At 37.0% G+C, this 25,268-nt stretch overlaps 2 protein-coding genes across 2 annotated transcripts in view; both read right to left on the bottom strand.

Annotated features, from left to right (window-relative positions):
- The window catches only part of LOC127847149 (transcription initiation factor TFIID subunit 5-like), a 65,230-nt gene that overhangs the window by 30,951 nt on the left and 9,011 nt on the right, over window positions 1-25,268 (bottom strand). The window contains exons 4-8 of the mRNA XM_052378848.1: window positions 19,466-19,544; window positions 18,708-18,831; window positions 16,787-16,905; window positions 13,712-13,893; window positions 2,978-3,069 (exon numbers count right to left, since the gene is read on the bottom strand). Of these exons, the coding sequence (XP_052234808.1) occupies window positions 2,978-3,069; window positions 13,712-13,893; window positions 16,787-16,905; window positions 18,708-18,831; window positions 19,466-19,544 (596 nt within the window). The remainder of the gene's footprint in view (window positions 1-2,977; window positions 3,070-13,711; window positions 13,894-16,786; window positions 16,906-18,707; window positions 18,832-19,465; window positions 19,545-25,268) is intronic.
- On the bottom strand, window positions 5,602-10,259 carry LOC127847152 (major facilitator superfamily domain-containing protein 3-like). Its single transcript, XM_052378850.1, has 4 exons — window positions 9,010-10,259; window positions 7,376-7,523; window positions 6,431-6,555; window positions 5,602-5,934 (listed from the first exon to the last, which is right to left on the bottom strand). Exons 1-4 carry the CDS (start codon window positions 9,749-9,751, stop codon window positions 5,636-5,638), a joined length of 1,314 nt encoding a protein of 437 aa, XP_052234810.1. The 5' UTR covers window positions 9,752-10,259; the 3' UTR covers window positions 5,602-5,635.

The following is a 25,268-nucleotide window of genomic DNA, read 5'->3' as shown; positions in this document are numbered from 1 at the left end:
TCGGGGACGTAGAGGTATGATAAACAGAAAAACAGGTTAGTTACTGATCTTTTTGTAATGTATTAGGGTCTGCACGATTAAAATAATTAAACAATGTTTGCTTAGAATAACTTTGGGATTTTCCGTGTAGTTCGATTTTCCTATTCTATTTTTAAAGAAATAATTTACGACTAAGAAAATAGATGGGATAAATCGAATACTAGGTCGGTGCAGAATAAAGCAAAGTTTATTTTGCTCGGCACGAAAATCTGAACGCCAAGGCTCGTGGTTCAGATTTTCTAAGCCTCCCAAAAGAAACTTTGCTTAATTCGGCACCGACCTAGTATTCTCTATATTTACTACTGGCTTATTTGAGACTCGTTCTAGTTGTATTAATTTAGTTACTGCGGGCTTATTTGAGACTCGTTCTAGTTGTATTAATATAGTTACTGCTGGCTTATTTGAGACTCGTTCTAGTTATATTAATATAGTTACTGCTGGCTTATTTGAGACTCGTTCTAGTTGTATTAATATAGTTACTGCTGGCTTATTTGAGACTCGTTCTAGTTGTATTAATATAGTTACTGCTGGCTTATTTAAGACTTGTTCTAGTTGTATTAATATAGTTACTGCTGGCTTATTTGAGACTCGTTCTAGTTGTATTAATATAGTTACTGCTGGCTTATTTGAGACTCGTTCTAGTTGTATTGATTGAGTTACTGCTGGCTTATTTGAGACTCATTCTAGTTGTATTAATATAGTTACTGCTGGCTTATTTGAGACTCGTTCTAGTTGTATTGATTGAGTTACTGCTGGCTTATTTGAGACTCGTTCTAGTTGTATTGATTGAGTTACTGCTGGCATATTCAAGCCTCGTTCTAGAAAAACTGAACTTGATGCATGTGCCTTAAGTGTCGTCCCACATAAGCCTGTGCAGTTTGCTCAGGCTAATCCTGGATGACACTTTACCCACATTCATTAAGCCAAGTTAATCTCGGCACCACAGGTTCAATATCCTATCCCAGTGCCTGAGAGTTTGGTTTGTGATCACCATACCAGACAGGTGGGGTTTCTCCCATGTACTATCAATTACCCCCAACAGCAAAATATAAATAGCTTAAAATTGAAGCTTCAAAATATGTGCCCATATAAGCATTTGTTCATTTTTGTGCCCCCCGGGGCAGGGTCAAATTTGACCCCAGGGTCATAATTTTAAGAAATTTGGTACAGGACTATTAGATGTCTCTACATACCCAATTTGATAACCCTAGGCCCAATGGTTATGGACGAGAAGATTTTGAAAGTTTTCACAAAATAGGCCTTATATCAGCAAATTTTTAATTTTGTGACCCCCGGGGCGGGGTCAAATTTGACCCCAGGGGCGTAATTTGAACAAATTTGAAAGAGGTTCACACAAGGAACATTCCTGAGAAATTTCATCAGAATTGGACCAGTACTTTAGGAGAAGAAGATGTTTAAAGAAAAAATTAACCCACGCACGACGGACACAGGACCATGACGTAAGCCCCGCTGGCCTCTGGCCAGTGGAGCTAATAACTGAGCTCAAGGCTTGTGCATTTAGTTTTGTCCCAGATTAGCCTGTGCATTTCGCACAAGCTGATCGAGGACAACACTTTCCGCTTTTATGGAATTTTGGGTTTAAAAGGAGTCTGTCCTAAAGAAAAATCCCTAAATGACTAGAGCTTTGTCACAGACGTGATGTATACCCCCACGTGCCCCATTGACACAGACTATTTTGCATGCTGTTTTCACAAAACAAGAGAATTCAATTTATGGCGATTTTTAAGAATTATAATGCCATTATCATTTATGGCCATTTCGACCTTTGAACTCTTGAATTCTTTCACATGACATGCCGTCCAAATTTATGGCCATTTTTTTACTTTTGAACTCCGAGTGTGACCTAGACCTTGGAGTTATTGACATAATATTTTGCATGACACATCGTCCAATGATTGTAAACAAATGCACCAGGTATTTTTAAAATCTCACAATAAATGACATAGTTTCGGCCCTGACAAGATCATTTATGGCCATTTTTGACCTTTGAACTCACAGTGTGACCTTGACGTTGCAGATATAAACGTAATTCTTTCGCGCGACACACTGTCCAATAATGGTGAACAAATGTGCTAAATGATTTTAAAATCTCATAATGAACAACATAGTTATGGCCCACACAAGCTAATTTATGGCCATTTTTGACCTTTGAACTCAAAGTGTGACCTTGATCTTGGAGATATCGACGTAATTTTTCCGCGTGACACACCGTCCAATGATGGTGAACAAATGTGCCAAATGATTTTAAAATCTCACAATGAACGACATAGTTATTGCCCAGACAAGCTCATTTATGGCCATTTTTAATCTTTGAACTCAAAGTGTGAGCTTGACCTTCGAGATATTGACGTAATTGTTTCGCGCGACACACCGTCCCATGATGGTGAACAAATTTGCCAATGATTTTAAAATTTAACGATAAATGACATAGTTATGGTCCAGACAAGCATTTTGACCTTTGAATTTCAGCGTGACCTTGACCTTGGAGATATAGACGTACTTCTTTTGCGCGACACACCGTCCCATGATGGTGAACAAATGTACCAAGTGATTTTAAAATTTAACGATAAATGACATAGTTATGGTCCTGACAAACTTTCAGTTTAAAACGCACTAAGTGACCCTCTGACCTCGTTTTTAACCCGACATGACCCATATTTAAACTTGACCATGACATCATCTAGATACAACTTCTGACTAAGTTTGGTGAAGATCGGATAAAATTTTTGGGACAGACAGACCGACAGACAGACTTCTATATAGCCCCCATTACCAGTAATGGGGGTATAAAAATCCAGTCTAGGCAGAAAGTGTTGTCCCTGATAAGCCAAGATGAACTGTCGGGCTAATCTGGGATGACACTTTAAGCACATGCATTAAGCCCATTTGTCCCCAAATGCCGCTCAATCACTCTTACAGCTCTGGCATAGGTATCCTTGTTGTGGGCGGTGCATTCGGGTCATTCTTGGACTTCTTGGAGAGAAGGGGGTCCCTCTTCTGCTTCTTTTTCTGAAGGAAACAACATCACAATGAGCTCTCTGTAGCACTTATACAATAACATACAGACGAGCTGTGTCGGACATCTATAATCGGCACTCTTACAAATAGCCTAAGGGCTGTTATTAGGCTATAGCTGAATAAAGACGTCCGTCCCAGCTCTGCAGTATTTTATTGTTTATATTACATATCATCCTATTTTGTTTACTTTTATAAAATTTACTACCGAACCAGCTTTCGTACTTTTTTCATTCAAATGATTATGCATATGGCATATCTTGTATGATGTAAATTCTGTGACGAAACACATCAGTTTAAGCAAGACTATCTGGATTTTCTGGAAAGTACTTTGGACATGGTGGTTGTTTTTAACAGTAAAATGTTTCTTTTAAAAGTATAAACGAATCCAAATCATATTTCAGTTTGTGAGTGTATCATGAATATTTGGAAACTTCAATAAGAATGAAATTAAACGCTCTAACCAGTCATTCCAAATTTTATTGATCATGTTTTGGGTCAGAATGGTCAGCATTCGATACAAACATTTAAAAATAAAAAGTGGTTTGAATTGAATTTAGATTCTTGATAAGCATTTCTCTATTTAATTTAGTTTCATTATAAATTCTAAGGCTCAGTTAATGTCATCACTCTTACCTACATGTTCAGTTGTTATGGATGTTCACAATATTCCTATTGGCTGGTAGGTTCACGTTTTATTGTTTTTGATAATTTTCAATGATTTCTGGCTTAATTGCTATCACCTTTGGCTAAGCCTAAATGTACACGCCATTTTGTTCAGTGGAAGACATGCAATCTGATCCTTTTCAGATAAGCAAAATTGTCCCGGGGCCAATATGATCATATTTGGCCCGTCTGCTAGCAATAACTGCCTGCTCATAACATGTTACTATTCCTAGTATTGATATGCAATATTGGCTGGTTACTTCCCTGTTTCCCTGTCCTGTGTATTTCTGCAGCATAGAACTCATTGTCCTTACATAGAAAGAACACCATTATTCTTGTTAAACAACAAGACCCCAAGTAAAGCACCTCATAGTAACAAGTAATTATTTCATTTGAGACTAAAGAGATTTTAGCAGGTGAAGGCTTTCATGTACTTTAAATAACAACCAGTGTTCTGCCGTGAAGTTTTACTGTTGGGGACAAGGACCCTTTAGGATTACAAAAGTGGGGACAAAAAGGAAAAATATGGGGGCACAGAAATATATTTGTAGCAGAATTAAATTTGTGGAAACTAATAACCTTTAACTTGAACTCTTAAACTTGCTTAAACTTCTTACAGCCAGTCCACAGGTTGTAACATTGTTATTAAAACTGGAACATTCAAAAAACTTTTTAACACTGTCAAACAGTTGTCAACATATTTACAAAACATTGAACAGAGTTATGGTCATTGGACTCAGCATGGCAAAGGACTTGTTCGATAATTAGAATTACCGATAGTAAAGGCGTTTTCTTTTCTTTTTTTGCTTTATGCACAATCTGCATGTCATTTTGTTGTTGTCAAACAGTGATCAAGGACATTTTCGAAGCCAATTTTCTTGGAATGTACGTTTAGGGGCAGACTTTTTTTCGTAATTGCTAAATGATGTTGGGAAGACTCTGTTGGGTTGTTAATATTAATTGTCATATTTTCTAATTTGACTTGCCGGAGGAAACAAATATTTTGGATTTTGTTTTCTTCGGCCGGTCACTTTACGCCATTTTGATAGGTTCGGAAATTTCCTTGATATCTGATTGGTTGTTATAATCTTAACTTACCAATGAAATAGAGTGTTAATATTAAATAAATTAACCATTGGCTGCGAAATGACGTCATGTCCAATGAAATAGTTTGTTCTAGTTACACATTCACTTGATTACTTTACCGACTTACAAATTGAATCGATTAGTTTTTATTCCTAATTCATGTTCGCCCGCGGTCCCATATACAGAAAACAGGTGCGGACAAATCTTAGTTTTTTGCACCAATAACGCAAGGGCGCATCCACGGCAGAACACTGACAACATTTTTATTTTCAAAGCTGAATGCTGATTAGATAATCTACCCACTGACTACATGAACTTACTATTTTTACATTCACAAGTTGAAATATTAGGTAATTGTTTTGGGCAAGTTTTCACGACATTGACCCTTAATTTGTTAATAGAGGTTAGAAAAATGACGTAAGTGTTTGGTTTGATGTAGAGAAATTCATTGAATTCATTCAATGAAAATGAAACAAGATTCTTACGACAGGAGCTAAAAATCATGTGTGACACTTAAAGTTGAACAAATACTGATAAAATCCATAATCTGATTGTATTTGTAATAATTGAATCATATTTTTCATAATTTAATGGGTATATTAATTTTACAAGAATAATGCATCATTTATTTATTGCACTGTTAGACATTGGGCAAATAAGGCATACTTTGTCCTGACAATTCATGCAGGGATAAGATGTACACAAATACTTTTAAATTCTTAAATTATATTGAGAAATCATGAGACAGACAGCAAAAAAATAACTGACAACTAATAGTGTTCAATTTTTTACTAGGCATAATGCTAAATCATCTTTCAAACATGTCAATTAGAGACTGTGGACACTTCAAAATAACAGGTAGAACAACAATGGCTAACATGACAAATAACAGAAATGTCAAAGAGTATCCAAACATGTCAGCCAATGAGCCAATCAGCACAGAGAATGTCAGTTTGCCCAGGACTTCCACAGTAGCCATGGTTGTGTAATGGCTGGCCTGGATTGCACTTGGTGACCTCTGGGAGCAGAACATCATCAAGGTGAAGGTCGTGGTTGTGATGACCCCGCTGCCTAGCAACATGGTACACATCAGGCCAACTAGGACACCTGCATACAAAAGCAGGATTGTGGAAACAAAGTACTTGATAGTTTACACAGAAATATGTTGAATGTCAAAATATCTTTTGAATTTACAGTAATTGTCATAAACATTTTATTTAATTGTCAAAATTTTCAAAATCATTATTTGCTTGTATCTTATCAAACATCAATCAGCTAATTTTGACACTATCATTAACAGAAATCCAAACTGTGGCTAAATAAAACCATACAATAATGTATGTGAGCCTTGCTCTATGAAAAGTGAGTTTAATGTAGGTGCGTAAAGTATCATCCCAGATGAGCATGCGCAGTATTCACAGGCTAATCAGGGACAACACTTTCTGCTTTTATGATATTTTTTGTTTTCTTCCAAACAATCCAGTTTCAGCTGAAAAGTGTCGTCCCAGATAAGCCTGCGCCAACTGCACAGGCTAATATGGAATGACACTTTACGCACATGCATTAAACTCCCTTGTCACAGAGAAAGGCTCATGTGTATTACCATATGAGATAGAGCTGTAGCTGGCTGCATCCACTGAGGGCCATGTGAGCACACTAATGAAGACCATGGCAAGCAACACTATCCGGAACAGGGAGAACAACAGGATACCTCTGTATGGTGTGATCCTGAAACAGGGAGAACAACAGGATATCTATGTATGGTGTGATCCTGAAAACATGGCAAAGGGAATCCATTGTGTTACCTTAAACATTCAAAATGGGACTTGTAAGTGTTAAAAACAAATCGTTTTCCTGCAAGGAATTTAAAGGTGCATTTACACACAAAAGTGTCACTTTAATGTACCTTTACAGATAAACAACAAATAATAAGATACCAAGGAGTACTACATTTAAAACCCAAAGAGAAACAAAAAAATGCTCAAAAAGAACAGGTATGTTACAAAGATGAAGTTCAAGTATCATGATGGCATTATTAACAGGTCAAATGCCACACAAGAGTAGAAGAAATTATATTTTATTATTACTTTAAAAACAGGTGGGGGGGTAGAGGTATGATCAACTAACCAGCTTACTACCCTGTTGTTTTGTAAGAAATAGAACAACATAAGGCTTAAACTCACCTGAGTACAAAACAATAGGGCAGTAACCTTTTATTCTCTTCATTTCCATTAATATGCTAATGCACTGGATAATCTGTATAAGCAAGCACAAAAAATGAACGCTTATATTGGTGCCATGAAAAAATCAATATCCACTTAACCAATTAACTTAAAATAATATTTTCTTCATTTTACCCCCACACAAATTTCTCTACAACCATACAGATAGTACATGTACCATTGCCATCCTGATTTCCACGAGTAAAAGGCTGCACTAAAATATGTGTTACCATGTGATAGGCTGCACTACACCATGTGTTACCATGTGATAGGCTGCAAAACATCATGTGTTACCATGTGATAGGCTGCACTGCACCATGTATTACCTGAAGCAAGCAACAAGCCATCCCCCAAGAAGGGAGCCCAGTATGGAGACAGTCTGACCCACGAGCCCTGTCCAGAACCCCACAGAGCTCGCAGGCACAGCCTGGTCAACCAGGAATAGGGGCACCAGGGTCAGGGCACCCTGCTCACCTGAAATACAACACAACATTTACAGGCCTTGTGCAAGGAATACTCTTGCTTCCACTCCCTTTTTTTGGTCCATCATATAATTTTCTATCATTATCAACTATATTTCATCTATATCTTTAAGGTTGCATACAACATTAAAAATACCCCCAAAAGTAATTATTGAACTGTTGTTCACCACAGGTGGTTAGCGTGTGGCTATGATATTAATTAGTGAAAACATCATTTTGAATGATAAATAATCATATTATAACGAAAAATTAACTTTTCTGAAAAAAAATATTTCACTATCAAATATATATATAACAAGGTATGCAACTCAAAATCACCCCAAAACGGGGTGCATCGCTTTGAACAGCCATATCTTCATCAATTGTGCAGCGATTTTCACGATCTCGGTCTTATTCAACGCAGAAATGAATTTCCTTTCTGGAAATGTATATGTCTTGCAATATTTTTACAAATGCTGGGTCAACTTTTAAGAAATAACACGATACACAACACGCATGACCCAGTTGACAGTGATCATGTATTCTTTATGAATGAAATCTCCAGTTGTAAAGACACACCTCCGCATTGGACCAATGAAATCACTCGTATGTTTAAAATGTCAGTTAGTTGAAATGTATGTAAACAAAGGTTTCAAACGGCGCTGGACAGTTAGTCTTGATGCAGAATGTAACGACAAGAACGGTAATAATGTTTTTTCATACGTTTTATTGAATTATGGTATCGAACTACATGAACTTTGTAGGGAAGTTGCCCTTTACTCCGTGAAGATTTCAGTCTTAAAGACAGCATGATCACTGTCAACTGGGTCATGCGTGTTGTGTATCGTGTTATTTCTTAAAAGTTGACCCAGCATTTGTAAAAATATTGCAAGACATATACATTTCCAGAAAGGAAATTCATTTCTGCGTTGAATAAGACCGAGATCGTGAAAATCGCTGCTGAATTGATGAAGATATGGCTGTTCAAAGCGATGCACCCCGTTTTGGGCTGATTTTGAGTTGCATACCTTGTTATATATATATTTGATAGTGAAATATTGTTTTTCAGAAAAGTTAATTTTTCGTTATAATATGATTATTTATCATTCAAAATGATGTTTTCACTAATTAATATCATAGCCACACGCTAACCACCTGTGGTTGTTCACCATAATGTACCAAAAGACATCATACTATTACACTTAATTGTTTTATAAGAATTTCAGTATTTCAGACAATTTGGACTTTCATCTGCACTATTAACAAAAAAAAACAACGTGAAATAATGCTTGTTTACCATGCCATAGATTAAAAAAAAAATCTTCCTTAACTGTACATTCATGTTCCTTTTTCATATAAAGGAAGGACATTGAATAAAATGTTTTGCCAGTGAACACAGAACTTGTTTAAGGAAAACCAAAACATAAGTCCCAAGATTCTGTGTTTAACATGAATTAGTTGAAACTGAATTCCGCAATAGTTTATTGTAAAAAACTTACCTAACTTGTAGACAAGCACATAAAGAAGAGTCCATTTTGTTTCTTGAGTATGAAGAACAAACTGGAAATGCTTGATGATCCAATGTCTACCCTTACTAACACTTCCAGCACTCTTCTCTTGAGGCAAGTCATTTTCATTGTCTGATTTCTTGTAGGAATCCTCCTTAGGTGGTTTGTGATCTTGGTTTTCAGTGGGCACAATTTTAACAACCAATAAGTATGCCATTAAGTAAAATATTGCCAAGCCAACAAATATAGTTCCCCATTGAAGTCCATACAACTCTCCTAACCAGGTAATGAAACCACCACTAAAAATAGCACCAAATTTATAACCAACAACTTGGGCAATATTTCCTGATGCTAGCTCTGAAGCAGCTAAAACCTGAATTGCCAATCCATCAACAGCAATATCCTGAGTTGCTGTAAGAAAGTTAAACAGAAACAAAACAAATCCAAGTAGGAACGTGTACTTTGGATCCGTAAAAGACCCCAAAATGCATGTTAGAAACAATCCAAACATGCTATAAGCAAGCCAGAGCTTTTTGGTCCCGTATCTGTCCACAAATGGAGCCCATAGCGCCTTCAACATCCAAGGAATGAGTAGCAATTTGAAGAAACTAATATGTGACAATGACATGCCATGAGTTCTGAAGTAAAGTGGGAGGAACCTGGACTGAAGTCCGTACGGTAGACCCTGCAGAAAATACAGGAATGACAGGAAACAAATATTCCTTGACAACATTTCTTTCTAACAATTCACCTAACACTGTGTTAAAAATTCTCTTCATAACATAAGTATCATTATATAAGTATATTTGTCACTCCAGTTCTTAGACTTATCTTGTTATGAGTTTTTATGTGCTTTTTTCATCAGTTAACATTCACAATACTTAACAACACTTCATTGTTTCAACTGATGATGCATTTTGATGAAAAGACAAAATCTTACACACTTTGGTTCTCATTTATCTGACACAACATGCACTTCCTGTAAAATGTAAACAAAGAGCAAATCACTCTAATGTCACTTCCTGTTGCATTGGTCTCCCTTGATTCTATCAAAGTGAATAAGCGAGCCAGGACAATGTGTAGTAAGCTAACATATCAATACAAAGGCAAAAAAAGCAGATTTTTTTCTTCCCTATAATGTCATTCATTCCTATAGATTCAGCAGTTCCATGTTTTGGAAAACATATGGCATATTTATCATAACTGGTAAATTTGAGTAAATTATCTGATTTTATAAAATTTAATAACATACGGGTACCTGTACATTTAAAGATACTGTTTTGTGGGTTAAAAAAAAACATGGAATTTAGAAGGAAAACAATAAATTATTTTATTAAGACATACGACACATTGGTAAAAGAATCATTAGTGTCTAATGTTTATATTTTATGAAATAGCAGCCCCGTGAAAATACCGGGCACAAATGAGTTCACTTTATCAACTAAAGCGATGTCAATTATTGACATCAAGAATTGGGTTAGATACATATGTATCAGGTGTCTTTTAATATGTTGTTTTGTTTCAATTTGATTTTATCCAAGCAGGGGTGTCAATTTACCGAAATCTAAAATCCTGAAAATCATCCTAGAATTTGGGGACCAGAGTCAAAAGAGTTTAAATGATTCATTAAATTATGTTTCCTTTGTAAACAATATGCCAAAGGTCAATAATTTGTGTTAAAGAGTGATATTTTGTGACACGAATGCTTAAAATAACAAAAACAATACTCTGATTTATATCAATATCAAAAGTTTTCCTTGAGGGCTTAAATCCTGAATTCAGGAATAATCCTGAAAATTGACACCTCTGCCAAGTTCATTAAATAATAACACCATGCTTGTTTAAAAGAAAACTGTTTAGTGATGAGCCACTTGAAATGAATAGCCATACACTCCCGATAAGAAAACTGTTTAGTGATGAGCCACTTGAAATGAATAGCCATACACTCCCTATAAGAAAACTGTTTAGTAATGAGCCACTTGAAATGAATAGCCATACACTCCCTATAAGAAAACTGTTTAGTGATGAGCCACTTGAAATGAATAGCCATACACTCCCGATAAGAAAACTGTTTAGTGATGAGCCACTTGAAATGAATAGCCATACACTCCCTATAAGAAAACTGTTTAGTGATGAGCCACTTGAAATGAATAGCCATACACTCCCTATAAGAAAACTGTTAAGTGATGAGCCACTTGAAATGAATAGCCATACACTCCCGATAAGAAAACTGTTTAGTGATGAGCCACTTGAAATGAATAGCCATACACTCCCGATAAGAAAACTGTTTAGTAATGAGCCACTTGAAATGAATAGCCATACACTCCCTATAAGAAAACTGTTTAGTGATGAGCCACTTGAAATGAATAGCCATACACTCCCTATAAGAAAACTGTTTAGTAATGAGCCACTTGAAATGAATAGCCATACACTCCCGATAAGAAAACTGTTTAGTGATGAACCACTTGGAATGAATAGCCATACACTCCCGATAAAAAAACTGTTTAGTGATGAGCCACTTGAAATGAATAGCCATACACTCCCTATAAGAAAACTGTTTAGTGATGAGCCACTTGAAATGAATAGCCATACACTCCCGATAAGAAAATTGTTTAGTAATGAGCCACTTGAAATGAATAGCCATACACTCCCTATAAGAAAACTGTTTAGTGATGAGCCACTTGAAATGAATAGCCATACACTCCCAATAAGAAAACTGTTTTGACTCTGTTTTTTTTTACAGGGTTGTCGCTACAATCGCTGTTGGCCATATTTGTTTACAAATGCATCGTCTGACATAACGCACCAAATGTACTTCAATTAAAAGTGCACTACGGGCATGTTTAAGATTACTTTAACCGGAGGTTCAGTTCCACTTTGTCTTGTTTGGTAACTTTGCCGTAAAGCATTTTTACACAAGCGATTAACCTTGTTGGTAACTTAACCTGGGTTACATGAAATATACAGGGTTAAAAATTAACAAAGGTATAAAATATACCTCTGCAGGCGAAATAAACTCCACTGTTGAGCTCGCATTGATGAGTGTAATATTGTAAGGACAAGTAAATTTCCCACTTGCACTCGTCCAAAAGGATGAGTCAATAAACTCTGATCTTAAAACATGTATTTTCTGACCAATTAGACTCTTTTTCATTGAATTAAGTACCTTTTCTAAAAGAATATCTATTTTGAAACTAGAACTAAAATCAACTGAAAGTTGTAAATGTAAATTTCTTACAGCAAGTGCACGTTGTCATACAAGACTCTGTCCCCATTAAAAAAAACATTTGGTGTAAACTCAGCACTTGAACAAGGGCTGTTTGTAAAACATGCATGCCCCCCATATGGGCTGTCCGTTGTAGTGGCAGCCATTGTGTGAATACGTTTTTTGTCACTGTGACCTTGACCTTTGACCTAGTGACCTGAAAATCAATAGGGGTCATCTGCGAGTCACGATCAATGTACCTATGAAGTGTCATGATCCTAGGCAAAGGCGTTCTTGAGTTATCATCCAAAAATCATTTTACTATTTCGGGTCACTGTGACCTTGACCTTTGATCTTGTGACCTCAAAATCAATAGGGGTCATCTGCGAGTCATGATCAATCTACCTATGAAGTTTCATGATCCTAGGCAAATGCGTTCTTGAGTTATCATCCGAAAACCATTTTACTATTTTGGGTCACCGTGACCTTGACCTTTGACCTAGTGACCTCAAAATCAATAGGGGTCATCTGCGAGTCTTGATCAATCTACCCATGAAGTTTCATGATCCTAGGCGTATGCATTCTTGAGTTATCATCCGGAAACCATTTTACTATTTCGGGTCACCGTGACCGTGACCTTTGACCTAGTGACCTCAAAATCAATAGGGGTCATCTGCGAGTAATGATCAATCTACCCATGAAGTTTCATGATCCTAGGCGTATGCATTCTTGAGTTATCATCCGGAAACCATTTTACTATTTCGGGTCACCGTGACCGTGACCTTTGACCTAGTGACCTCAAAATCAATAGGGGTCATCTGCGAGTCATGATCAATCTACCCATGAAGTTTCATGATCCTAGGCGTATGCGTTCTTGAGTTATCATCCGGAAACCATTTTACTATTTCGGGTCACCGTGACCGTGACCTTTGACCTAGTGACCTCAAAATTAATGGGGTCATCTGCGAGTCATGATCAATGTACCTATGAAGTTTCATGATCCTAGCCCCAAGCGTTCTTGAGTTATCATCCGGAAACCACCTGGTGGACGGACCGACCGACATGAGCAAAGCAATATACCCCCTCTTCTTCGAAGGGGGGCATAAATATTAAAGTAAACCGTCAGTATAGTTTAGTCATAGCCATCCAAGTTTATATAAATAGGAAACCAAAGGGACATGTCCTGTCTTTATGTTCCCTGGTCTGTATACAGACCCGTGAGTTTGTTTGGGTCAAATTTGGGGCTGAAATTTGGTTCCATTCCTAATTTCAAAAGGTATATAGGTTTTTTATACATAAATGTATACATTTTGGTTCATTTCTTTGCTCTATGAATTGAACCAAAGAAAATATAAAATGGAAAACTCTCAATTTTTAAGTTTTGGTAAAAAATCAGACACCAAGATGAATTTCCTTATTTTATGAAAGCAAACGGCCCCAACCCCATTCCCGAAATGGTGGAAAAAACACACTGCAGGCAGCACTGACCTTAGGTTTGTCCTCTCCTTCTCCACCGCCTTCCTCCTCCTCCTCCATGGGTATGTTGATATCTGGCTCCTTGAGCAGACCGTACAGCACCTTGGACTTGTTGGCCTCCCTGGCCGCCTCCCCCAGCACTCCACCACTGGCCAGGTCTATCTGCAGCTTGGTGCGGGGGACACCATCAAACACTGGGAACAGACATGAGATATAGAGTGAATAAGACAGTCAAACATTGTGCAAATAGACATCAACCACTTGCAAAAAGACAGGGTACTATTCAGCAATTGGAAAATATTATGAAACAAGGGACAAAATTGTCACAAAACCAGGTTTTCATTGTGAAAAAAAATGTGATAAAGGGAGAAAACTCAAACTGAACTTTTGAAATGAACAAACAAAATTAACCCCCTTTGTAAGTTTTTTTTTTTTTTTTAAATCTATTTTTAGTCGTGGCGACCTTGATATTGGAGATATTGACGTGATTCTTTCGTGCGACACACCGTCCCATGATGGTGAACAAATGTGCCAAATGATTTTAAAATCTCACAATGAATGACATAGTTATGGCCAGGACAAGCTCATTTATGGCCATTTTTTACCTTTGAACTCAACGTGTGACCTTGACCTTGGAGATATCGACGTAATTATTTCGCGCGACACACCGTCCAATGATGGTGAACAAATGTGCCAAATGATTTTAAAATCTGACAATGAACAACATAGTTATGGCCCGGACAAGCTTGTTCCGCCCGCCCGCCAGCCAGCCAGCATTCGCCAATCTAATAACCAGTTTTTTCCTTCGAAAAACCTGGTTAATAACAATTTAAGTATTCCTCTGCATAAAATTTTGTTCTTTTTTCAACAAATGATATTTGCATTGATATATACATATGTGATGTTCTGATTTTGGGGTGAAAAAAATAGGAACATATGAAACTGAATCTATCATTTTCTGATTTATTAGCTCGGCTGTTTTCAGAGAAAACCCGAGGTATTGTTTGTAAAACACGTCTGCAACAAATTGAGGTGGGGAGATAAGGTCACTTGCAGGAGTTGGGCCTTTTTATTCCTTGCCAAATAAGGAGTCCATTGTTGTAAAGTGATGTTAACTGGCCGTTTTAATTGCATGCCAATTACGGTTACAAGTCCAATGTTATGAAGTGATAGTAAATGGATTAGTGGGACTTAATGACATTTACCCGAGTTCGGCAAAGCCAATTTCCAATAAGTTTTATTCAATTACATCTTGGCAATACTGACAATCCTCATACTTTATCAGAACCAATTAGAAAAGGTACAAATATGATTGTTTATAATTGATGTAATCAACATTTAAATGGTTTATAGTTTATTTAAAATCTCTGTTGCAAGTTGAAAGTATATCAGCAAATAATGAATGAAAATAATTGCAGGGCTTGACACTAAGGCATGTCCGAATGACATTCACTGCCTGTACCTAGGTCCGGGCTAGCCAATGTCCCAGGAACATGACCGACTTGTCGTGTGTATTCTGGGCGGGATTATGTGTTCTGTATCAATACATTGCATTTTAAACAAGACTATTGCCAAGCAATATTGTCCCCTACCGGCTCCACCATTGTCAGAAAATCCACCATTGTCAGATTAAAAAAAATATTTGTTGCCATAGCAACCATAATTTTTGACATAGGAACAAAATGAAATGACGTGCATAATGTCCATATTGCCATCTATCCATGTTTCAAGTTTCATGAAAAAATATTAAGAACTTTTAAAGTTATCGCAGGATCCAGAAAACAACCATTTTCAGCAGTATTTCTGGTCTATTTGTTTCCATAGCAACCATAATTTTTGACGTAGGAACAAAATGAAATGACGTGCACAATGTCCATATTGTCATCTATCCATGTTTTAAGTTTCATGAAAAAATATTAAGAATTTAAAAGATATAGCAGGATCCAGAAAAGTGTGACTGACAGACAGATAGACAGAGCGCAAACCATAAGTCCCCTCCGGTGAAACCTGTCGGGGACCCCAATAAGCTTTTCAAAGATGAAAAAATCTTACGATCAGATGACAATTAAATCCCAGAGTGAAGTCGGAGACAACCAACGCTTTTTAAGTGATCATATCTCGAAACGTATTTTTATCGAGAAAACACGTCAGTACCTACTTTAAAACGGAATTCCGCTAGATACGTTTGTTTTTTTTTGGTTTCCTCGAAGTGACGTGTTTTCTCAATAAAAATACATTTTTAACTAAAAGTCGGGATCACCTAGGATCGTCAGGGATTGATGAAGGTATCAAACTTGACATTTACACAAAGTTACATTAAAATTATTAGTTATTTATCCATTTTAAATAACTTTAATTTGTTTTTGATTAGAAGTGTTTTTACAATCTTTTTTACGCAATTCTATTTACAAAACTAATATTAAAGATCGATCCCGGCTTTTAGTATAAAACTTAAAAGGAGTTAACCCTGTACAATTATATATACATGTATATATATAACTACTGTAACACGTTATTTTGCAACATTTAAGATTCATTTACCATTTGTTTTCAGGGCTAGTAGGTTCTGCATTTACTAGCCCAAATGGGCTAGTTGAAAAAAAAGTTAGTGTCGAGGCCTGAATTGTTGATGAATTTAACAAATTAAATAAGAAGAATAGATTCTGCCAACATAAAACAGTTCCTTCTAAAACAGCTTTATTTTAGATTAGTTTTACAAAAAAATTAATTCAGCATTTTCACCCACTAGCAGTGGTTGAACTCGGTCCCATCTATTGTCCTTGGTATGGCAGAATGCAAGGTTTAAACAAGATAAATTGAGCCTAGTTCTGGGAAAACTGGGCTTAATGCATGTGCTAAAAGTGGCAGTCCAGATTAGCCTGTGCAGTCCGCGTTGTCTAATAAGGGATGACACAATTTCATTGATGGAGTTTTTCATTTAAAGGAGGCCTCTTCTAAATGAAAATGGAAATGTGCAGACTGCCCAGGCTCATCTGGGACCTCAATTAACGCGGCTAAATTTAATGAGTACAAGAAGACTCTTGTCCAAGGTGGACACCCCATGTTTACAGCGCCTGGCCTTCTTACCGTCTATAAAGAGGTGTTCCTGTATGATGTTGAGCAGGGTTTTCAGCTGCTTCTCCTGCAGATAACGCTTCAGATGTGTGTACGAGTCACGGGACATCTTCAGCACAAACTTGCTGGACCTGAACATAGAAATGGGCATAATATTAACCGGACTTTAACAGATTTTTGTATTTTTTAAACAATGTCATTGAATAATTTACTTACAAAACTGTTATATTGGGAATAGCTTTAGATAATTATAATTACAAACAAGAAATGTGGTTTGTCAGAAACACTATGTCCCCTTCTGCGCCGCTATGACTTTTTTTATTTTAACCTTTGACCTTGAAGGATGACCTTGACCTTCCATCACTCAAAATGTGCAGCTCCATGAGATACACATGGCAAATGTTAAAGTTTGACCAAACCAACAGACCAACAGACAGGGCAAAAACACTATAGTGGTGGGGGACATAAAAAGAATCAAAACAAGATTCTGAGTTCAATAAACGTATATATGTCCCATATAAAACCCTTGTAAGTATTTATTAATAGCCCCTGTTTGAATAAATCCAAAAGTGGGTCCATGTCAAGGTGGTCAGGTGATGAGTATATGCCGAATTATGAATGGAATTCTAAGTGCTTTTTCGTAAGAAGTATTGATGTCATGCAAACAGTCAATTTGGGTAAATCAAGAATTTTGACCTTCTGAATTAGTCCAAAGATAAGTCAATGTCACAGGCTAAATGAGGGCAGTTGAAATGGGTGTGTAAAGAGTGTTCATTGATCATTCATCTATCCAGTCAAGTATCAAAGCTTTGAAACAAAAATATTGATGTTAGACAAAATACATCGGTTTGGGTCTTTCTGAACTGTCTAAGCCCAAAAGTACGTCGATGTAAAGGGCAAAATGAGGTCAGCTGATATTATCATTTACAGACATTTTTCATAAATAACATCTATGCAAGTTTTCAAAGCTTTGTAGCTAAGAGGTATAAATATAAGACGAAACGAGTCATATTAGATTTTCAAAGAATTAGGACCGTCTGAATAAGTCAAAGTCTAAAAGTAGGTAAATTGCAAGGTCAAAATGAGCTCAGGTGATGTGAGTGTGTTGATAGATTTTAAAAACATCATCCATGCAAGTATCAAAACTTTGTAGCAAACTATATTGATGATAGACTAAACACATCAATGAACACTAAACAACCTCTACAAGCAAAAGCCAACATGCTAGAATTTATGCAGGCTTTGGAATTTCACTCAAAGTATTAATGATTTGTTGATAATTCAAATTGTTACTAAATTATCTATAGAAATCTTCATAAACAAACAGACACGCTAATGGCTATATGCCTTTCCTGTCAGTCAATGCTGGGACATCGAAATGTGCGTGCCCTGGTATTCAAACCTGGGACCTATAGAAGCAAAAACTAACAAACATCACTCAACCACGCAGGCTTTTCTATTTCAGCGTTAGTTTAAATGCTACGTCCATAATACACATTTTTGCTTATTTAACATTGACAAGCTTTAAAAACTCCTTGTTTATCTTCCTATGTTGATTGATAATTATCAATAAAATAAATAGATAATAATGTTTGTACAAGTGTTCATACAATAAACCCTATACAATAATATTATTTGGCTCATTAGTTATGCAGTTGTTATTCCATTTACGCCTAGCGTCTAGAAAAAAGGCCTTGGCAAACAGCGTAGACCCAGATGAGACGCCACATAATGCGGCGTCTCATCAGGGTCTGCACTGTTTGCTTAAAAAATTTCTGTACGAAATATTCTAAATATAACAATAAATATACTGGACATCCCTAATTTTGGAAATAAATTGATCCAATTTAGAGGGATGGGAGAGTCCACTAGGCATAAATGGGTTAAGCTAAGAATGTATGAGCTATGAGATGTCCCTCCTGAGCTTCCATACTTGAAGTTCTCCATGATCTGGCTGCCAGCCATGTGCTCCTGCTTGGTTACTGTTGCCAGCTTGCTGAGGTCCTCACTGTAGTACCACTCCTGGTCACCATGGAAACGCATGTAGAACTCCCTCGCTGAAACCAGATTTCCAAAAATATTTTCTAAGTCCACATTAAACATTTGGCCCACGGAAATGGCCGATTTCGAAGCCGGGGCATGATCTGAACAAATTAGGAAGACTAATACACGACCTTGCATACCAAATATTAAACTTATTGTCTCTGTCATTTAAGAGAAGATTTTGAATGTTATTTTGCTGACTTAAACAAGCATATAATTCTTATAAATTAAGTACTTTCACTTGCCAATATCTCCATAGCGACCGACGAGTCTACTGGTTAGATGTTTATCACGTGACTATCACAGCGTCATGGTGGCCATTTTTGTTATTGAAAGTTGCGAAATCGTTGATTGTTATGACTGAAGTGGTCTTTGTTAGGTATCAAAATGGACATTTGGGAATGTAAAATGGCGGTCCTTGGTCTTTGTTCGCAGGTGGGCTTTATTAGCAGGTAAAATATATAGTGAAATCGTTCGGGAGGAAATCGTTGTGGTCTTTATGGACAGGTGGTCTCTATTAAAAGGTGGTCGCTGGGACAGGTTGGACTGTACATGTTTAAAACTGTTTTCCTGTTTTGGCCCTCCATTTATTGATTCAAGTAAAGAAAGAAGTAAAATAGTTCATAGTCATCTATAAAAACTGCGTACCATGATGTTCGTGGTTGTTGTAGACAAGTTCCAGATACATGTGCACGAACACTGGGTACAAAATTGTGGCTATCTCCACCTGTAATAAACAAAATATACATGTGCACACACACCAGGTACATAATGGTGGCTAAGATTGATCATCTGCACATTTAGGTCATTCAATTGTAAAAGTTTGAGGGATATCAACACAGTATTTAAGAGAAGTTGAAAACACAAGATTTGGGGACTATTTATGCTTTAGTGGAAAAACAGATAAGTGCTATAATTCTGCCAAAAATAGTCCAACAGAAATTCATTTGTATACAATAATCTTCACATAAACGTTTTTCAACAGAAAAGTTTTGAGCGGGTTTCAAATATTAGTTAGAAAGGAATTTAATACACAAGGTGGAGGCAACTTCATATAATAAAGTGGAAAAACACACAAAGAGACATACTTCTGCAAAAAATCATTGCAGCCCACATTTCATTCCTTACAACCATCTATACATTAAAGGTCATTTGATTGTGTTGATTTCAAACATACATACATACAGAAATATGTACAGAAAGACAAGTACAAGAGTTCCGCGGTCGGAGATGACCGCATTGAAGCCGGATTTTTGATTTAAATGACAGGAAAGTACCTTTCGTGTTTTTGTCAATGCAATACTTAACTTACTGAAATATTGTTCAAAGGTCAAAATGAAATGTAAGTACTTTTCAAGGCATGAGCAAAGTTTGAGATTCTAGGTCCAAGCATACCAAAGTTACAACAATTTTAACATTTTAACATTTAAGTTCACAGTGACCTTGACCTTCAAATGAATGACATTGAAATGAATGACCTTGAAATGACCAGTGGTCATCTAAGTGTGCTTGCAAACCTTTACGTCAAGTTTGAGATTCTAGGTCCAAGCATACCAAAGTTATAACAATTTTAACATTTTAACATTGAAGGTCACAGTGACCTTGACCTTCAAATGAATGACATTGAAATGACCAGTGGTCATCTTCTAGTACTGGCCAATCTTTATTTCAAGTTTGAAGACTCTAGGTACAAGCATACCAAAGTTATAACATGAAATAAGAACTTTAACATTTTTACATTCAAGGTCACAGTGACCTTGACCTTCAAATGAATGACCTTGAAATGTCCAGTGGTTACTTACTAGTTCTGGCCAACCTTCATGTCAAGTTTCAAGACTCTAGGTCCAAGCATACCAAAGTTATAACAACTTTAACATTTTTACATTCAAGGTCACAGTGACCTTGACCTTCAAATGAATGACCTTGAAATGTCCAGTGGTTACTTACTAGTTCTGGCCAACCTTCATGTCAAGTTTCAAGACTCTAGGTCCAAGCATACCAAAGTTATAACAACTTTAACATTTTTATATTGAAGGTCACAGTGACCTTCACCTTCAAATGAATGACCTTGAAATGACCAGTGGTCATCTGTTAATCCTGGCCAACCTTCATGTCAAGTTTGAAGACTCTAGGTCCAAGCATACCAAAGTTATACCATGAAATAAGAACTTTAACATTTTTACATTCAAGGTCACAGTGACCTTGACCTTCAAATGAATGACCTTGAAATGACCAGTGGTTACTAACTAGTTATGGCCAACCTTCATGTCAAGTTTCAAGACTCTAGGTCCAAGCATACCAAAGTTATAAGAACTTTAACATTTTTTATATTGAAGGTCACAGTGACCTTGACCTTCAAATGAATGACCTTGAAATGACCAGTGGTCATCTGTTAATCCTGGCCAACCTTCATGTCAAGTTTGAAGACTCTAGGTCCAAGCATACCAAAGTTATACCATGAAATAAGAACTTTAACATTTTCGAGCACGCCGCCACCCCGCCCGCCCGCCCGCCCGCCCGCCCCCCCCGCCCGCCCGACAACATCAATCTATAAGCCGAGATTTTTTCGAAAAAAATCCGGCTAAAAATCCATAAAGCCTCCCTTTCAGTGGGGTCATAAAAAGTGTGAAAATATGCCTAGTGTGAATTTCATAATTATCCTCCAGCTAATTGATTTTATATATCCAATAACAACCCATTTAATAAAGATAAGGTTTATTCAACAGGTTGTCTTTATTCAACACCTCCTAGGGACTACTTTTTTGGCCTTTCGTTCCTCGTTCAGTTGTTTTAAGATTTGGATTTATACATGAATTGAATGTTTACTTTTCAAAGCAATATACAGTTTATAAATAAAAGCCGTTTGTTATAAATCCAAGGCAGCATTTCTTTAAATTTGTTTAGCTAAAAGGAAAAATAATTCTGATCTAACAGGGGATTGAGTTAGGGTCCCTCGCTCTTACCATGATGCTTAAGAGCTTGCACGATTGTGAAACTGTTAGAAAACACATTATTTTACTACACAGCTGACGAAATCACTTGATTGCCTAATTCATGTCAAAAACACTAATGTCTGCATTTGGAATGATTGTGTGTGTTTACGATGGATTGTTATAATAAATTGTGAATAACAGTGTCGGAATGTATAACTCGAATGAAACTGGTGAGACTGCATTTTCGATTTGTTTTAAATATCGAATGTACATGTACAATGTACCTGAATAATGTGATGTTTTGTTGAACAATGATAAATTAAGAAAAGTGTCAGTGAATTGTTATTTAAATTTTCAAAGTAAATCAATTTTAAATAAAACAGTAATTTCAATGATAAATTAGTTGTTTCTTTGTCAGTCAATCTAAGAATGTCTATCCACAAAGATTTGCCTGCTTACACCAAGTGATTTCAACATATTTTATGTTGTGCACAGAGTTTTTACTCGCCATGGAAGCAAACAAAAGATGACGAAAATAAACATGGTTATTACACAACTTTTGTGAGTAGAACAAGAACCAGTAGATGTTTGACTTTTTTATGCTAGTTATTAAAAAGTAAACAAGAGATATGTTTTGTCAATAACACAATGCCCCCTACTGCACCACTTTGATTTATTTTTTTTATCATTTGGCAGGTTCAGATAATTATCTCCCTTTTTAGCTTATTTCTTCCCTTGGATTTGTTTTTTTTACCTTTGACCTTGAAGGATGACATTGACCTTTCACCACTCAAAATGTGCAGCTCCATGAGATACACATGCCTGCCAAATATCATGTTGCTATCTGAAGCGACATAGAAGTAATGAGTATTTTTTTGAAACCTAAACTCAAAGTGTGACGGAAAGACGGTCAGATGGATTGACGGACAGTGTGTAAAAAGAAGAGTTGTTTTTACTTTTAGACTTAAGTTAACAATATCGGCGGGGATAAATGCTGAATCATGCTTGACGTAGGGTACACATTTTGAAAGTTAAAAATATCATAAATATATTTGTTTTTGGTATTTTGCAGTGGTGAAACAAGAATTTAGTTTGAACAAAACTGTCTGTGTTCTACTTGAGTGTGTTATATTTGGAATACTGATTACATTTTAATCAAGGCATATAGAGATATTTTTTCTTGTTACTCTGCTTTTGCTGGAGCTTCTAAGGACTATTTGGAGTGGTGTAAACGGAAAAGATAACAGTTTTTATATTACAACCCAAGGTAAGATTCAGTTAATTCAATCTGTTTTTGCTATTGTTTTTAGCAATTAAAGACATTATATTGATTGCATCAGGAACAAATTAAATATAAAACAAGAGCTGTCACCATAGGATGACTTATGCCCCCTATAAACGCTTGATAGAAGTTATGAGCTTTTTTCGAAACCTAAATGCAGATTTCGAAACCTAACGCGGACCCTAAATTCAAGGTCAAGGTCACAGGGGTCAACATTTTTGTGTGTGTGGGAAGGCCTTGTCCATATACACATGCATACCAAATCTGAAGCTTATATCTCAAGGGACATAGAATTATGAGCATTTTTCGAACCTAAACACAGATTTTGAAACCTAAACGTGGACCCTAAGTTCAAGGTCAAGGTCACAGGGGTCGAAATTTGTGTGCGTATGGAAAGGCCTTGTTAATATACACATGCATGCCAAATATGAAATTGCTATCTGAAGCGACATAGAAGTTATGAGCATTTTTCGAAACCTAAACACAAAGTGTGACAGACAGACGGACGGACAGTCTGATCACTATATGCCCTCCTTCGAGGGCATAAATATTGCAGAATAAATAGAATACTATGTTAGTGTCATTGTTAACTTTAATTTATCCGACTCGTCTCAGAAAGGCTTACACAGCTTGGCAAGTCTCTTCCATGTAAATCTTACTTCAACTCAACGGCTAAATTCAAGTACACAATCACACTAACATACATGTAGTAGTTTTTCTATACACATCACTATTCACTTGGTTCTTTTCTTTATTTACTTCTGAGGAATCAGTTACACAATATTTCAAATGATTAATTGATGATACTTACTAAGTTGTTCTAATTTCATATTTGACCTATATGAATGTGCTGTTTGTATTTTGAAGTAAGGTGATTAGTTCATAAGAAACTTTTTCAATTAATTCCTGGCCACATGGCAATTTGTGAACACACTAGATGCTACCACATAATTTTTCAAACCAACAGGAAATTGTCTCATACTATTTAATATGAATATCTGCAACGTTTCTTCTATGCATTTGCTTGTTGTACTAACTTGGGAAATACTACTTTTCACTGTCATTCTTACAAAATATATGTGTTATGGTCTAATTAGGATAAGATCTGTTTCACAAAGGTAGAGGATGCTGCATGAATGAATTGAAGCGTCGTCTTTTCATTCAATACTTGAAAAATTTCAGAAAGAACAAAAGTCAAGGGGCAGGAAGGAGGAATAAAGTCCAGTGGAGAAGGGGCGGGGGGGGGGGGAGTCAAGAGGGTAATAAAGTCCAGATGGGCAGGAGGGGGGAATCAAGTCTAGAGGGGCAGGAGTGGGTTATCAAGTCTATAGGGACACGAGTGGGTTATCAAGTCTAGAGGGACAGGAGGGGGGAATGAAGTCTAGAGGGACAGGAGGGGGGAATCAAGTTTAAAGGGGCAGGAGAGGGGAATCAAGTCTAGAGGGGGAGGAGGTGGAATCAAGTCTAGAGGGGGAGGAGGGGGAATGAAGTCTAGATGGACAGGAGAAGGAATAAAGTACAGAGGGGAAGGAGGGGGAATCAAGTCTAGAGGGGGAGGAGGGGGAATCAAGTCTAGAGCGGGAGGAGTGGGTAATCAAGTGTATGGGAACAGGATGGGGGAATCAAGTCTAGAGGGGAGGAGAGGGAATCAAGTCTAGAGGGGGAGGAGTGGGAAATCAAGTGTATGGGAACAGGAGAGGTATCAAGTCTAGATGGACAGGAGTAGGAATCAAGTACAGAGGGGAAGGAGGGGGAATCAAGTCTAGAGGGGCAAGAGGGGGAATGAAGTCTAGATGGACAGGAGATAGAATCAAGTCAAGAGCGGCAGGTGGGGGAATCAAGGCGACAGGGGCAGGAGGGGGAATCTAGTCTACAGGGGCAGTACAGGGGAATCAAGTCAAGAGAGACAGGTGTGGGGAAAGAAGGACAGGAAGGGTGAATCAAGAACATAGGAATATGTGGAGGAATCAAGTCCAGAAGGGTAGGGGTGGGGAATCAAGTCTAGAGGGGCAAGAGGGGGAATCTAGTCTAATGGGGAAGGAGTGAAGTTTCAAGTCTAAAGGGGCAAGAGTGGGGAATAAAGCCACCAGGGGAAGGTGGGCAAAATTAAGTCAAAATGAGCAGGAGGGAGTAATGAAGTACAGAGGGGCAGTAGGAGAGAATAAAAAAGAGTAGTTTGTGTGGGAGGCAGCATCCTTCTATTTAACTTGATATTTCGCTCAAGAATTGTTACATG

This window comes from Dreissena polymorpha, chromosome 10 (assembly GCF_020536995.1).
Source record: "Dreissena polymorpha isolate Duluth1 chromosome 10, UMN_Dpol_1.0, whole genome shotgun sequence".
NCBI lineage: Eukaryota > Metazoa > Mollusca > Bivalvia > Myida > Dreissenidae > Dreissena > Dreissena polymorpha.
The sequence above is the reverse complement of the archived record's forward strand: the minus strand, read 5'-3'. Positions and strand labels throughout refer to the sequence as shown.

Coding starts and splice junctions, on each gene's coding strand:
- LOC127847152 (XM_052378850.1), bottom strand. CDS start 9,751: ATGTTGTCAAGGAATATTTGTTTCCTGTCATTCCTGTATTTTCTGCAG. Junction 7,524..9,009: donor TGTGCTTGTCTACAAGTTAG/GTAAGTTTTTTA, acceptor GTTGTATTTCAG/GTGAGCAGGGTGCCCTGACC. Junction 5,935..6,430: donor CTACAGCTCTATCTCATATG/GTAATACACATG, acceptor TTTTGTATGCAG/GTGTCCTAGTTGGCCTGATG.